At 47.1% G+C, this 17,065-nt stretch overlaps 1 protein-coding gene across 9 annotated transcripts in view; it reads right to left on the bottom strand.

The window, feature by feature from the left end:
- The window catches only part of RAD52 (RAD52 homolog, DNA repair protein), a 95,914-nt gene that overhangs the window by 71,137 nt on the left and 7,712 nt on the right, over positions 1 to 17,065 (bottom strand). For 6 of the 9 annotated variants that reach the window (XM_029599923.1, XM_029599925.1, XM_029599927.1 and 3 more), the window contains exon 3: positions 2,324 to 2,425. The exons of the other annotated variants lie outside the window; for them this stretch is intronic. In XM_029599923.1, the coding sequence (XP_029455783.1) occupies positions 2,324 to 2,425 (102 nt within the window). The remainder of the gene's footprint in view (positions 1 to 2,323; positions 2,426 to 17,065) is intronic. 9 annotated transcript variants of the gene reach the window in all.

Below are 17,065 nucleotides of genomic sequence, written 5' to 3'. Positions count from 1 at the left end.
AGGAACGTAGGGTCCTTCACCACCTTGCAAGCAGGGAGCGCAAAGGCCTTCGCGCAAGAGATGACCGCGCAACGAGCCACACATGCGGCAGGAGGAGCCCCGAGGCATGATCAGGCCCGGGAAAACCGAAGAGCACAATGCGCTGCTAAAAATGCAGCAAAAAAGAAAGACAACGATGCAGGTTGGGGGGGGGGGGGTAGTACCGGAGAGTCGGCACTGCAAAACGTTTTTTTTGGTTTGTTTTTTTTTTAGAATGCAAACCTGCCCCTACGCTGTCCTTGGTTCTGGACAGCTCTTGCTCCTGTCTGGGTGTGTGAGCCAGGCTCCCCACTATCACCCCAATACTGCTAATCCACCGTGACAGGGCCCACAACCCTCTTCTGCAGCTGCCTCGATCAGGGAGACTGACAGGCCTTCTCCACGAGTCTTCCTACGTCTTTTTTTTTTTTTAAACAAATAAATGAACAGAAGCCCCTAACTAGCTAACTATTCCTAACTTTTTTTTTTTTTTTAAATCAGAAGAGACTGTGGGTTTTGCACCTCCGCCATCTGCTGGAGACAGAGTAAGACTGAGGGACTGTGGGTGGCACCTTGGTATATATGGCAGGGTTGTTTTGAAAAACTTGTCTCCATCTGCTAGAGGGGAGGTAAAACCCAGGTGTCTGGACTGATCTGGGTATGTACAGAGAAAAAAAAAACATTTTATGCCCTACCCTAATTTGCTCCATAGGATGCACAGATGCCAGGGAACAGAGCCGGTTTAGCACATTTTCTTTTTTTTTTTTAATTTTCCCGCTCTGAATCCTAAGGGGCGGATTTTAAGAGCCCTGCTCGCGTAAATCCGCCCGGATTTACGCGAGCAGGGCCCTGCGCGCCGGTAAGCCTATTTTACATAGGCCTACCGGCGCGCGCAGACCCCGGGACTCGCGTACGTCCGGGGTTTTCGGAGGGGGGCGTGTCGGGGGCGTGTCGGGGGCGGGCCCGGTCGTTGCGGCGTTTCGGGGGCGGGTACGGGGGCGTGGCTACGGCCCGGGGCGGTCCGGGGGCGTGGCCGCGCCCTCCGTACCCGCCCCCAGGTCGCGGCCCTGCGCGCAGGAGGCCCGCTGGCGCGCGGGGATTTACGTCTCCCTCCGGGAGGCGTAAATCCCCCGACAAAGGTAAGGGGGGGGTTTAGACAGGGCCGGGCGGGTGGGTTAGGTAGGGGAAGGGAAGGGAAGGTGAGGGGAGGGCAAAGGAAAGTTCCCTCCGAGGCCGCTCCGATTTCGGAGCGGCCTTGGAGGGAACGGGTTAGGCAGCGCGGCTCGGCTCGGCGCGCGCCGGCTATACAAAATCAATAGCCTTGCGCGCGCCGATCCAGGGATTTTAGTGGATACGCGCGGCTCCGCGCGTATCTACTAAAATCCAGCGTACTTTTGCTTGAGTCTGATGCGCAAGCAAAAGTAGGCTGATCGCGCTTCTTTTAAAATCTACCCCTAAGTGCGTCTTATGGAGTGAAAAATATGGTAGTTTAATGAATAATATTAAACCATCATGTACTTTCCACAAAAATATTTGCATGGGGTATCTGAGAAATATGAGCATATGTAGTGTGCCACTGCTTTCTAAAGGAAGCAGCAATAAGGAGACAGAGCAAACCAATATCAGAGTGAACATTTTTTTTTGTTATTGCTGTTTCACTGTTTGGCTTCTTCTTGCCATACTCCGTTCCAGAAAGATCTCAATAGAGGCTACCCCATTTCCCATTTATTTCATGTTCCCTCTCAAGCATGCACATATACACACACACACAGAGCAGATCCAACCAGTTTATACAAATCAGAGAAATAGCTACAAATGCTTTAGCCATAAGAAGCGGAGCAACCTTCACTTGCAGCTCTTTCGCTGGTCATCATTTGCTGTCCTGGGAAAAATAGTTGTCTCTCTCCTTCTCTACCCTTGCTTCTATGTACAGCTTTGACATTAACTCATAAGCCTGGCTAGATCAAGCTGCAGTTAATAGTAAGACAGCACTGGACACAGAGAACTATTTAACTTTGACTCTATAAAAGGAAAGAGAGGAAATGAAAATCTGAGGGGGAAACCTGTGCACTATATTAAAAACAAAAAAAGGTTTACTCGTACTACAAGTCAAATGTTCATATTCCACATATATGAGTTGAAAAATCATTGCTGTAGCTCAGAACTGGATGCTGGATCTGTAGAAGCTGTTTTTCTGTATTTTCCAGATGTAGGAGTAATTAATCATCCAGCTCCAGACTGCATTTCACCAAGAAATTCCGGTCTAATCTCCTGGTTCTCTCAAAGCTTTCCTAGGAGCTCATACCTTTTGTCCTCCTCCGGCCTGCCTGCTGCTAATGTATTCTGGGCCCAGCTTCTGCCGCAAAGCATTCTGGATAGCTTTGTATTCTTCCGCTGTGTACAGATGCTTCAGAACAAGCAAAATGAGAGTTAGTTTTTATCACCTGCCCAGAAAAAAAAGATCTAATTTTAACTTTTATCACACCCCCTTTTTCTCATGGGGTGGGGGGGCATTATTAGTGGTGTGCCACAGGGATGGGTCCTTGGACAGATTCTTTTCAACATTTTCATGAGCAACATTGCAGGATTGTCGGGAAAGGCTTGACTTTTTGTTGATAATACCAAAATCACAGCTAGGAAGGTGTGAAAAATATGAGGAGGGATCTAGCGAAACTCGAGGAATGATCTAGGGTCTGGCAGCAAAAATGTAATGCTAAAAAATGCAGAGCTATGCCTTTAAGCAGCAAGAACCCAAGGGAGAGGTACAGTATTGGGGGTGAAATTCTTTTAAGCTTAACAGAAGAGTGGGATCTGGAGGTGACTGTATCTGATGATCTTAAGGTTGATAAAGCAATGGCAAAAGCCAGAAAGATGCTTGGCTGCACAGGGAGAGGAATGGTCAGCAGAAAAAGGGAGGCGATATTGCCCCTGTATAGGTCCCTGGTGAAACCTCATGTGGAATACTGCATGGAGACTGCCCCCTTCAAATGGATATAAAAAGTGGTTGGAATAGTTCCAGAGGGAGACTACTAAAACAGTCTGTGATCTTCCTTCTAAAGTAAACGGGGATAGACAAAGATCTAAACAGGTACACCCTTGAGGAAAGGCAAGATGGGGAGATATGATAGAAATATTTAAATACCTCTAAGGTTTCCATGCATAGGAGATTAATCTCTTTCAATGGAAAGGAGGTTCTAGGATCAGGGGTCATGGGATGAAGGTGAACGGAGTAATCCTAGGAAATAGTTCTTTACAGAGGGGGTGGTAGATGCATGAAATAACCTCCCAGTGGAGGTGGTGGAAAGAAAAACAGAATCTGAATTCAAGAAAGCATAGGATAATATAGGGGGATGTCTGAGAAAGTGAAAGCTAAATTAGTTGGATGGATGAGCAGATTAGACAGGCCATATGATCTTTTTTTGCTGCCACGTTTCTATGCATATGAGCATGAACATTTAGCCCAACCCCAGCATCCCTTCCTTTCCATGTATAACCATAAAATTCTGTAATAATCTAAAGAGTCAGTCACCAACACTAGCATGGCCGTTGCCAGATATTCAGCCTCCTAGATCCCTGGCACCTATCTGGGCTCAACTCTGCCACCCCGATCCAGTCGATATGAGGAGTTCTCATGAACTGAGGTCTTATTTTGTTTAAATTAATTATCTAAATAACACTTCATCATATTTTGTGTGATCTTTTTTATTTGAATGAACTCAATGGTTACTACTGTATTGGAGAAATTACTTACTTGATAATTTCATTTTCCTTAGTGTACACAGATAGACTCAGGACCAGTGGGTTTATGCTCCCCTGCCAGCAGATGCAAACTGAGCAAGCTGACGTCACAGTATATATAGCCTTGCATTGACCCCAGCCTGCCAGTATTCTCTTCAAAAGCAACTGTGGACTAGCAAAAAAACTCGATTAAAACAAGATTAAAAACAGGCAGCCATAACTGTACTCAAACAACAAAACACTGAACTCACATAAGATTCTAGGTACCCCCAAGCTAAAGACTGAATGAATACTTAGAAGTAAGCCCTTGGGATCCTTATCCCCATAGGAGGACTATTGACGTACTCACACGGCAGCTGAGGGCGGGAAGCTGAGTCCGTCTGTCTACATTAAGGAAAATGAAATTATCAGGTAAGTAATTTCTCCTAGCATGTAGACAGATGGACTCAGGACCAGTGGGATGTACCAAAGCTACTCTCAAACAGGGTGAGAAGCTGCCTGAGGTCCAGTCAACACTGCACGTGCAAAGGCTGCATCCTTCCGAGCCTGCACATCCAGATGATAAAACCTGGAAAATGTGTGAGAGGACCACTACGTCGCAGCTTGGCACATATTGATGGGAGACATCAAACTAACCTCCACCCATGACACTGCCTGAGCCCTAGTGGAATGAGCCCTAACCTGAGTAGGCAACGGCTTTTCAGCATCCACATACGCGGCCATGACTACCTCCTAAATCCAGCCAGGGTGCTCTGCTTACTCCCTTTCATAGACAGCAAACAGGTGATCTGTCTTTCGAAAAGGTTCAGAAACCTCCAGACACCACACGAAAAATCTCTTGACATCCAAGGAGCGCAAGGGGCGATACTCCTCTGCATCCCTGACCTTATCCAGTGACGGCAAAGCGATGGACTGATTCAAATGAAAGTCTGAGACTACCTTGGGCAAGAAGGATGGAATAGTACGCAACTGTAATGCCCCCTGAAGACACCCAAAGGAATGGCTCTCCTAGCAAAACAAGGCCTGCAGCTCAGAAATTCGATGCGCTGAACATATGGTCACCAGGAACAGTCTTCAGGGTCAACAACCACAAAGAAAGGCTATGCAGCGGTCAGAACGTAGGGCCCGCTAAAAATTCCAGCAGCAAGTTAAGACTCCACAAAGGAACCGGTAACCTTATGGGAGGGCCTAAGGTGCTTCATTCCCTTCAAAAAACGAATTGCATCAGGGTGAGACAACAATGAACCACCATACACCTGACCCCTGAAACAGGTAAGAGCTGCAATCTACACCTTCAAGGAATTAAGGGTCAATCCTTTATTCAACCCACCCTTTAAAAAAAAAAAAAAAAAAATCCAGAATGAGTTGGATTTTAACTGAACGAAGAACACCATGCTCCTCACACCAGGCCTCAAAAACTCTCCAAACCTGCACATAAGCCAAGGAAGTGGAGAACTTGAGAGCGTGGAGTAAGATGGCAATCACCACAGAGGAATAACCACACTTTTACGGTTTAGCCCTTGAGAGGGCTCGCCTGTTGGACAGAACAGAAATGGATTCTCGTGAATAACCGGTCTCTGCTGTAACAAATCCATGTGCAGCAGAAGGTGAAGGGAGGCCTCAACCAGGAGTCTGCAAATTTGCATACCATGGATGCCTGGGCCAGTCCGGTGCCACCAGGAGTACTAGTCCCCTGTGGACTTCAATCTTGCAAATTATCCTGGCAAGCAAGGGCCACGGAGGAGAGGCATAAAGCAATCTGTCTTCTGGCTAGACCTGTATGAGAGCATATTTTCCCAGGGACCACAGATCTCTCCTGTGACTGTAGAATAGAGGAACCATTGCATTGCGAGAAGTCGCCAGCAGGTCTAGGAACAGAAGGCCCCAGTTATCCCCAGTCAGCTGAAATGCCTCTCTGATAACACCCACTCTCCTGGGTCCAGACACTCCCTGCTTAGAAACTCCACTCCCATGTTGTCTCTTCTTGCAACATGAAAGGCCGAGATCTGTAGATGATCTTCCGCCCATACCATAAGCTGGTCTATTTCCTACAACACTGGCCACTTGGTTCCTCCCTGTGATTGATATATGTCACCATTATTGCGATGCCCGACATGCGAACTGCTGGATCCCACAGTCTGTGGTTGAACTGCAAGCATGCTAGCTGTACCGCTCAGGCTTCCAGGCAACTGATGTTCCAACAGGACTCTTTGGCACTCCAACACCCTTGGGCAGTCAATTCTTGACAGTGAGCCCCCCCCCTACCCCACCGTGGAGATTCACATCTATCGTAAGTATCAACCAGGTCGGAGAGAAGGGAACTCCCTTCTTCAGATGATCCTCCTGCAATCACCCCTGGAGGAGGGAGCAGATTTCCGTCGGCAAACTGAGCCGAACCGCATAGTCCTGAGACTGCTGGCTTCAATGAGACAGCAGAGAGCTGAATAGAACACATATGCGCCCTCACCCATGGCACTACTTACAAGGTTGCCGCCAACAGGTTGAGTACCTGTAGGTAGGGCCACACTGTCGGGCACATGGTGTTCACCAACTGATGCACTTGAGATATCAATGTCTGAATCCAAACTTCCAGTAGGAAAACTTTGTCCTGGCCTGTGGTGAATCCATGACTTGGATGGCTGAAGATTGCTCTTGGTCAGTTTACCACCCTAATCAAACTCCCGCAATAAAGAGATCATCTTGAGATTCACCAGGAGGCTGTCTTCCAGAGACTTGGCTCAAAACAATCAGTCGAGCAAATATGGGTGCACCAGGATTTCTTCTCTTCACAAGGCCATCGTTACGACCACCATATCCCTTGAACATGTTCTGGGAGCGGTGGTTAGACCAAAGGGCAGTGCCCAAAACAGATATTGGTGCCCCAACACTGAAGCGTAGAAAGTGTTGGTGCTCCAATCGGATGGGAATATGAAGGTAAGCCTCTGACAGATCCAGAGAAGTCAAATTCCCCAACTGCACTGCCATTATTACAGAGTGTAAGGTTTCCAAGCGAAAATGAGTCATCTTCAAATGACGGTTGACCCTCTTAAGATCCAGGAGGGGATGAAAGGATCTCTCCTTCTCAGGAACAACCAAATAAATGGAACAGCACCCCATACTTTGAGACATGGGCACTGGAACCACAGCCCTCAGTCTGAGGAGCCTTTGAAGCATAAATGCCACTGCCCGCTTCTTCTGCGGGGAGTGGCAAGGGGACACCATGAACACTTCCCGAGGAATACTGCGAAATTCCAGCGCATATCCTTCTCGTATCACCTCCAAGACTCACTGGTCCGATGTGAACTCCATCCCTTTCTGATAGAGATAGAGAGACACAGAGAGATGTCCCCTATCTCATGTTCCTGAAAGTGGGTCGGCAAACCTACTTTGGGAGGTAAGGGTGGATCCACAACTCGAGCCTGCGCCTCTTCTGTCACAAACACCTGGATCCTGCAGCACGACCTCTCATGATAAGGAGGTGCTGCGCCTGTCTCCTATCCTCCGGCAAACGAGCAACTAGAGATTCACTCCACTTACCGGCCAGGTTCTCCAACTCGTTGTCAAACAAGAGCAGTCATTAAAAGGCAATTTGAGATCACGTGATGTGGTGGGCTCAGTAGTAGCAGCTTAACCTGAGCTCCGGCTACCACCCCAGAGAAATCCTACACCATCGTGCATTTCCTGCCGACCCGTTAATTTTTTAATACCATCCTCGCTTGGGGCGCAGGGGTCCTGCCAGAGAGGGTTGTTTGGATGACACATGGCCTCTCGCTCAGTGAAGACAGACGAGGAGAAAGTAAAGGCCCTGGATCCAAAAATGGCTGCCGCACACATGGTGGGGGGAAGGTCCACCGGAGGACTCTAGAAGAGAAAATATCTCAAGCCGTATCAGCCTTGGACATACGCCTGCATCAACTATCAGACCAAGTAGCGGATGTAAGGGCCTCATTTACTAAAATTGATTTCTGAGTGGAGAGGGTGGAAGGACGCGTCTCGCTCGCCAAAGACTATATAGGCGCACTAGAACGGCGTGTCGGGGAGCTAGAAACAATGGCCAAACTCCGTGATGAGAAAATAGACGACCTGGAAAATCGTTCCCGCTGGAACAACTTAAGGTTTGTCATTTTCAGTGTATCGCTGTTGGATGCGTATCTATCTTGGTCACTAGAGGCTTGGCTGCTCAGTATCATTCCATCTCTTGCTTCCCCATCTGGAGGCCTCCTTGAACAGGCACATAGACTTGCGTCCCAGCCTGAAGGAGATACAATGCGCCGTCCTCTGGTAATAATCGCTCAATTCCTACATTTTGCCCTTAAATCGCTAGTTCTACAATACTATAGGAAGGCAAGGGAGTTCTTTTATGAAACGCAACACATCCTCATGTTCCAAGATTTTTCCCCTGAGAGTCACTATCTTGAGAAAGGAATTCACGGGCGTCTGCACGACCTCTTTAATAAGAAAATTCGCTTTGCGCTGATGTTCCCGGCCCGGCTGAGGATTTCACACCAAGGCACAACCAGGAATTTTACATCGGCCACGGAGGCGAGGGAGTACGTGCAGGGCCTACAATGCGCTGAGCATGCTGCACAGACTTGATTCTCCTCAAGATCTTAGCGCAACAGGTTTTTTCTTCAATGAGTGGGACTCTGTTTTTGCCCTTCGGCGGTGCAGTTTGTATTGCTGGAACATGCTGCGATTTTTCTCTCGTTCTTCCCTTACAAGTTGTAGGGGGTTATCATTAGGACCTGGCTTTATTAGTGGCCTCACGCATGGCTGGAAAGTTGGGAGTCTTTTCACAAACCCAGAATTACAAAGGGATTTTTTTTTTTTTTTAAACCAACTTCTCGGATTCCTCTGCTTCATTGTGCTGAGGTCATTGTTTTGAGGGGTCCTAAAAGTTACAGTTCTGGGATGTTTTCAATCCTTTTTCTTGTTATTGTTTGTGGGGTACAGGGGTGGTAGCCTGCACATGTGTTTTTCATCGCCGTGTTAGAGGGATCATAATTGATGAGTGGGGATTGGAAGGTCATTCTCAACCATGAACCAAGTCCTGTCCCTGCTTCATTTGAGTGGAGGGTGGATGTTGGTCAGTAGTTTGGGGAAGGGGGAGGGAGGGGTGGGGTATTTACAGAGGATCTCATAATGGGTTTGCGTCTAGTTTTGAGGGGGATTACTGTTATATTTCATTGTGCACTTGTCCTTGATTGTCTGCTTGGGGAACTCTTGGGAACTGATTTATTTACAATGATGACAGGGGACCTCTGGTGTGGGGATCTAGATACACATGTGACATATCTCTATGGCCCTAGTAAAATGGGAACAGAGGTAGTGACCTGGAATGTGGCTGGATTAGGTACCCCGATCAAAAGGGAGAAGGTGCTTACTAAGCTAAACCGCCTTCACGCCAAAATAGTTTTCCTTCAGGAGACTCATCTTCTCCAGGAGGAAGCAAAAAATTAAGGAAGAAATGAGTTGCACAGGTACATTATGCCACAGGAACATCTAAAATTAGAGGGGTAGCGATTCTCATTCACAGGTCTGTTTTCTTCAAAGTCCAGGAAACAGTAGCGGACCCACAAGGTAGATATGTGATTCTCAGGGGTCTTCTACAGGGGGTCCCCGATGGTACTAGCCTACATTTATGCCCCTAATTCCTATAATCATACTTTTTATACAGGACTCCTGGGTTTATTATCCTCAATGGTAGAGCACCCTATTGTAATTGGGGGGGTGGGGGGAGGGGGGGATCTTTAACTTTGCAGTAGACCAGATGCTCGATTGACTGCCACCGAGAGTGGGCCATCAAATCAGTGAATATAAAGGACCTAACTTCCTTTGCAAACATCTCAAAATGCTGCACCATCCGGGAGAACGGGAATTTACTCATGTTGCACGAGCACACCCCACTCATTCCCGCATAGACTATCTCCTTATCTCAGAGTCTATTTTCTAGATTCTCTAGTGCAGTCATTGAAACGTTAACCATCTCTGATCACTGTTCGGTTGTAGGGATGATGGGGCACCGAGTTGCTCCATCTCTATGTCAATGGAGACTCCCATCCCATTTAGTGACTGATCCTGATTTTTCGGCCTTTCTACAAAAGAAATGGCGAGAATTCATGCTCTTTAACCAACAACATAGTGATAACCCGGTCCTCTTAATGGAAACAGCAAACACACTACTTCGTAGGGACATAATTAGCCATGCTAGCTTTAATAGAAAAAAATTGGATAATGAGATACTTACTCTGGAGAGACAGATAAGGGCAATTAAGCGACAACTTTTGAGTATGGGGAATGATGAAATACTCCGACAATACAAGGCGACTCAGGTGGCTCTGAATGAGTTACTACATGCCCAAGCTGCCAAATCGTTATGTTACAAGCAATTTCATTTCTATCAGTATGGAAATAAGGCAGTATGGAAATATGGAGATTGCGCATCTGTTAAAGGCGCAGTAATCCTCTAAGTTTGTTGCAAATTTGAAAGACTCCCATGGGGTGGTTAAGACCTCCTCTGCGGAGATAGCCTAGATATTCTCCTACTACTATCGTTTGCTCTATTCAGCAGAACCGGTAGAGGAAAAGGCTATAGCGGACGTTCCCCAGAAGGTCTCATTGCCCAGTTTAACCACAGATCAACTGACTCTGAAACAAAGGCCCATTGAAACTGGGGAGGTTTTGGAAGCCATATGGGCGCTGCCTGATGGTATGACGGCAATCTTTTATAAATCCCTTTCAGAGGTCATGGCTCCACTGCTAGGGTCAGTATATGAAGCTATGGTTGGTCAACATAAGATGCCTGCTATTATGAGAGCGGCCATCATAGTCGTTCTTCCAAAAGCAGGAAGGAACTCTACACTTCCTTCCTCATTTCAGCTGATCTCATTGCTCAGTTTGGATATTAAGATTTATGCCAAAATTTTAGCTAACCGGTTAAAACCCCTTATACCATTGTTGGTATCCCCCCCGCTCAAGTCGGGTTTGTGGTCGGGAGACAGTCTACTGTAAATTTACATAGGGGTAGATTTTTTAAAAAAGCGCGTTCGCGTACTTTTGTTTGCACACCAGGCGAAAACAAAAGTACGCTGGATTTTATAAGATACGCGCGTATCTTCTAAAATCCTGGATCGGCGCGCGCAAGGCTGCCGATTTTGGGCAGCCGGCGCGCGCCGAGCCGCACAGCCTGTCACCGTTCCCTCCGAGGCCGCTCCGAAATCGGAGCGGCCTCGGAGGGAACTCTATTTCGCCCTCCCCTCACCTTCCCCTCCCTTCCTCTACCTAACCCACCCCCCCGGCCCTATCTAAACCCCCCCCCATACCTTCGTCCGTAGATTTATGCCTGCGAGAAGCAGACGTAAATCTACGCGCGCCAGCGGACTGCTGGCGCGCCGTGCTCCGACCCAGGGGCTGGTCCGAAGGCCTGGACCACACCCCCGGGCCGGCGCCATGCCCCCGGTCCCGCCCCCAAAACGCCACGACCCCGAAACGCTGCGTCATCAGGTCCCGCCCCCGACATGCCCCCTTCCAAAAACCCCGGGACCTACGCGCGTCCTGGGGCTCTGCGCGCGCCAGCGGCCTATGGAAAATAGGCACGCCGGCGCGCAAGGCCCTGCTCACGTAAATCCAGGAGGATTTACGCGAGCAGGGCTTTTAAAATCCGCCCGATAAAGTACTGACAGCTTTAGAAATGTCTGCTCTCTCTGACCCTCTGCTCGTGACGTGTGATGCCGAAAAGGCATTTGGCAGAGTGGCTTGGCCCGTTCTAAAACAAGTTTTACAAAAGATGGGGTTTTCTGGCTGGATTTACGAATACATTACTGTATTCCAACCCCACAGCACAAATCCTGGTCAATGGGTTGTTATCCAAGGAATTCCAATTAGCATGCGGCACCAGACAGGGATGCCTGCTTTCACCCCTTTTATTTATATTGACGGTGGAACCTCTAGTGGACATGCTAAAACATACTCCTGGGGTCACGGGTATTCCAGTGGGATCCCAAGTGTACACTACGCTGTTTGCGGATGATATTTTGCTATTATTGACGCATGCCCACACTGCACTTCCCCTTGCTCTTCGGGTCTTTGCGACATATCAGGCGCTGTCTGGGTTTAAATTCAACTTGGATAAAACAGAAGCGTTGGCTATTAGAGGCTCCATGAAAGACACCTGGCCAGACTTTCCAGTAAAATGGGCTGAGTCTACTATTAAATATTTGGGTATATCCATCCACTCACATCCTAAAAAATGGTACATTCTGAATATCCCCCCTACGGTGGTGAAGAAACTAGAGGGGTGGTGCACTCTCCCGCTATCTCTACAGGGCCGCATTGCATTGATTAAAATGGTGATAGTTCCGCAGCTGATCTACAAGTGTTTAATGCTTCCTTTTACCTTTCTTTCAAGAGATCACCGGGTACTCCAAAGAGCGGTGAGAAAGTTTGTATGGAAGGGCAAGAGAGCCAGACTACCATATACGACACCGACGACTCCAAGAATGCAAGGTGGCTATGATTTACCCAATTTAATGATTTATTCTTAGGCAGCCAACCTGCATTTTCTGGGTGACTGGGTACTGGGCACCTCTGAATACACAGACCCACTCATGATACAAGCGATGTGTGCCCCATTGGACCCCAGCTATATTTTACAAACCTTCCCTCAAATCTTTCAGAAATTACCGAAGAAATATAGCTTAACCCGAACTATCAGAAAAATTTGGGGCATCACTCGTAAACCTTTACACCTGCCCACCCATGTAGCACTCCATTATCCCGCTGCGGGGCTCCACGCCAATTTCTGTTTCTATCCTTCCAGAACACCATGCTTTCTCCCGTAGTGCCAGAGTGGCCCCTCAAGGATCTCTTAGACCTGTCCACGGGAAGATTATACACCTTCAAGCAGTGCCAAGACAAACTGGGTCTTAAAGCCCAACATTTCTTACTATATGGCTATTTGCGGGTGACTGTGCAAAGCTTACAAGGTACGAGTGGTGAAATTGATAATTCCACTCATGCTGAATTGTTTGAATGTTTTAAAGTTAAAAAGGGTACCTTATCTTGTTTGTATGCATTCTACAGTTCTGTACAACAATATGGTGTCTTTTCTGCTTTGCAGCTGAAATGGTCACGAGACTATGGTGAGGAACTGAGTGTTCATATTTTGAAAAACTGTTACCTTTCCATTTACAAAATGTCCAACAATGTTGTGCTTCGAGAACTCCAGCAGAGACTTTTTCATCCCATTGTGTACTCTCCTGCAAGGGCACAAAAAATGGGGCTCATTCCATCGGCATCTTGCCTTAATTGCAAACACCCCACAGCTTCACTGATCCACTGTCTCTGGGAACGCCCAAGGACAATCTTTTTGGAACAGTGTCCGTGGTCAGATCTCGACTCTGCTCCACGTAGACATTGTTTGGTCTTGCTCTGTTTGCTTAACAACGATATAGGAGACTGTCTTATTTGTATCAAAAGCCTGCCTCATTGCCAAACAATGTATACTCCGTTGCTGGTTAGAGACCGATCCTCCTACGGAAGGGATGTGGAGCTCGCTCATGTTGGAACTCTACCAGTTGGAATATGGTTCTATGTTCAAATGCTTTTCTCCTCGCTGGAAGAGGCTTTTCCAGGAGATCTGGGGATGTGTTATTGCATGCTATCTTCGCCAGTCCAAAAGTTGGCCCCGCTTGATGGGGACACTTGAGGTTTATTCCATCCCATCTAGGCCATACCCAAACCTTATAATTTGTTTTCAAGTATACTGGGTTTTCCATTTTTCCTTGTTTCCTAGTTCTTCCCTTTTCCATCTTATTATACATCTATGTGAACTGATATGTAATCACCATAGTTAAGAGATCCTCTGTAAGGGGAAGGTGGGAGGGTTGGGGGTATAAAGGGCCAAAAGGAGGCATGTTAGGGCTATTTTCTACTGATCTGTTCTCGATTTGTATGTACACCTATCTTGCCTCTATAAAGAGAACTGAAAAAAAAATAAAAATAAAAGGCAATTTGGCGAGATTAGCCTTGGAGGTTCCATCGGCCAACCAATTTCTCACCCATACCTGGCATCTGGCCACCACAATCAAAGTCACCCCTCTGGACAAGGTGCAGACCAAGCCACAGCCCGTAGTCAAAAAGGCAACAGATGGTACCATAAAAAAGTGTTAAGATTTTTCACCAGAGTCAGCAACTTCCTGGGAGAGAAGCAAACTAGAGTGAGCCACCAAGTAAAATCATGAAGTGATGCAAGGTCACTGCTATAGTTTCAATTGCCTGCTCAAGGACAGTCTCAATCTTGCTAACATGAGCATCCTTCAAGGCCTTTCCCACTTTCATGGGAATAGTGGTCCATTTGGAGACTTAACATACACAAGTGCATCTACACTTCTGAAAATGGAAGTGCTCTCTAATCACTGAATCCAAAGGTTACAGGTCTTCTGAAATCCAACCCCTTTGGAAATAGTCTCTGGGGCACCGCACTGAAGCTCAATCAGTTTTAGAATGGCTTCCATCACAGGAAAAAACAAGAAGCTTTACACAAGGAAACCAAACTAGGAGCGTGTGTGTGTTCCTTATCCTCAAGAGGCGCAGGACCGGCACCAGCCTGAGCTCCATACAGAGAGCCCCCTGCCCCTCGAGGAGCACTGTGGCGCTGAAAAAAATAAAGGTAGAAGCATCCAAACAGAGGCATCTGAGGACTACTTACTGAGCCACCTTCCCCTGCTGAGGAACAATTAGAGGAGGGCGAAGATCTTCAACCAGACCACATCCAAATGGGAGAACCAGGCTTACCCAAAAACAGAGCAAGACAAGGAAGGAGGAGATGACTGAAAAGAATAGGCAGTGCAAAGATAAGGTGCTTAGGATTCTGAGGCACCGGGCACTATGAAGGCCAACAATGCACTGAGTGGCACCCAGAGGCGTGCATCTAGCTGCTTTTTTGCCCTCCCCCCCCTTTTTTTTTTTAATATATGTGCTCAACTAGGTGCCCAAAAATTATATGCGCTCACCCAGGCAACCAAAATGAGTGCGCACAAAAACACTTGAGTGCTGACAGAAGCGCGCAACCACTAGGCAGCACTTAACGTGGGTGCTCAAAATTCAAGGCTTCACTGGGCGCCCAAAAACAGCTAAGGCTCTGTATATATCTTCTTCCTTTGTTTTTTGTTTTTTTTAAACTTACAGGAGCTCAACCTTATCTAGCTGAGCACAGAGATGGTCTCCAGCTGTGAGGGGAGAGGGCAATTACCGTCACCACCGTGCTTGGCTTCTTGCACCTGCTGCCTTTCAGCCGCACAAGCAGCTAAATCCACATCGGCAAAACCAGCTACCAGAGTAAGGCACACCTCTGAGGGAACACGGAAATCACATCAGGAATTCTCAACTGGGGGAGGGACCTCTAGGTATCACCCAAGGGGGATCAGGGCTTCTGTTTCCTTAATTTAGATTTCAAATTTCTCCTTCCAAAAAACTCAAAGCAATCCCCATAGGTAGATGCACGTCCACCATCTGCTGGAGACAGAATACTGGCAGGCTGGGGTCACTGCTGGACTATATATATATATATATATATATATATATATATATATATATATATACACACACATATATATATATATACACACACACCATGACGTCAGCTTGCTCAGTCTCCATCTGCTGGCAGGGGAGCATAAACCCACTGGTCCTGAGTCCATTTGTCTACACGCTAGGAAATTATGAATTAACTGCATTTATTTAGCTACCATTTTATTAGTACACTAATTGCACATTAGGACACCTGATATATGGCATTTTAATTAGGCATTACATGTATTAGACATATTAAATAGATCACATTTTCCTTTGTCCTGCCTATTTTCTAATTTGGTTTAAATTGGCTGTGTTTTATTAGATTGCATATTCCTCCAAATCCTGTATTTTTCATAATACAAAGTACACATCTTTCTCCTTCAGAAAGCTGAGATACAGAGTGACAAAACCAAAAAAGGGATGCAGGAATAAAACCAAAACTGAAGCATTTATAGCCAGAAATGACTCAGGTTGTTATTTTGGGCAACAAAGCTAGCACTCCTGTTTTAAGATACTATATAAACACTTAAAAATAGAAAATAATTTTTATTTCAGTGTCATATACATGACTATTTGAGTAGAAAGTGGTGCTCATTTACCACTCTAGCATTTCAAGCTCACCTCATGCTGATGGATGCCAGAGTGCAGGGCTATCTGTAAAGGGATCAGGGCCAACTGAACCAAATAAACGGGCTGATACAGTAAAAATGCAGGAGAGCGGGCGAGCGCCCGCTCTCCTGTGCACGCGATTCAGTATTTTAATTTATTAAAATTAGGCCCGGCGGTAAAAAGTGGCGCTAGGGACACTAGCGCGTCCCTAGCGCCTCTTTTTTGACAGAAATGGCGGCTGTCAGCGGGTTTGGCAGCCGACGCGCTCAATTTTGCCAGCATCGGTTCTCGAGCCAGCTGACATCCATGGGCTTGGAAACCGGACGCTGGCAAAATTGAGCGACCGGTTTTCAACCGGCGAGCCAATTTCAATTTTTTTTTTTTTTTACTTTTTTAAAAACTTTCGGGACCTCCGACTTTTCTGTGCACTTTCCCGATGCCCGGAGAAATTAGCGCCTACCTTTGGGTAGGCGCTAATTTCTGAAAGTAAAATGTGCGGCTTGGCTGCACATTTTACTTACTGAATCGCGCGGGAATGACTAATAGGGCCATCAACATGCATTTGCATGTTGCGGGCGCTATTAGGTTCGGGGGGGGGGGGGGGGGGTGGGTGTTGGATGTGCATTTTGGACATGCTATTACCCCTTACTGAATAAGGGGTAAAGCTAGCACGTCCAAAAGCCGGCTAACAGTGCGCTTCGGAGCGCACTGTACTGTATTGGCCTGAAAGAAAGAGCTAGTTTTCGCAGTTTGCTTGCTGCATGCTGGGAGAGGTAGGAAACCGCCCAGACTTTTCAAATTAACTCACCTACAGTGTTCAAAACTGGAATCACGTCCTGCAGAGCTTTTAAGGCGAATTTTAAAAGCCCTGTGTGCGCCAAAACTGGGAGAAACACGCACAAGTTGAGCAGGCGCACGCCGATCGAATTTTATAAGCCGCCCATGGACCCATGTATCTCCTGCTCTGCACCTAAGTGAAAAGATTCTAAAAAGGGGTGGATGTGGGCGTGGTCGTATTGGGGCCCAGTCAAGAAGTGTGCTCGTAAATACGAGCATTGGGGTCTCCTGCTGTGGTCTGGGCTAATGGGGGGGGGGGGGTGGCTATTAAATTAGGGGGGTATGGAAG

This window comes from Rhinatrema bivittatum, chromosome 4 (genome assembly GCF_901001135.1).
Source record: "Rhinatrema bivittatum chromosome 4, aRhiBiv1.1, whole genome shotgun sequence".
NCBI classification, from domain to species: domain Eukaryota; kingdom Metazoa; phylum Chordata; class Amphibia; order Gymnophiona; family Rhinatrematidae; genus Rhinatrema; species Rhinatrema bivittatum.
This window is presented reverse-complemented; position numbering and strand designations above follow the sequence as displayed.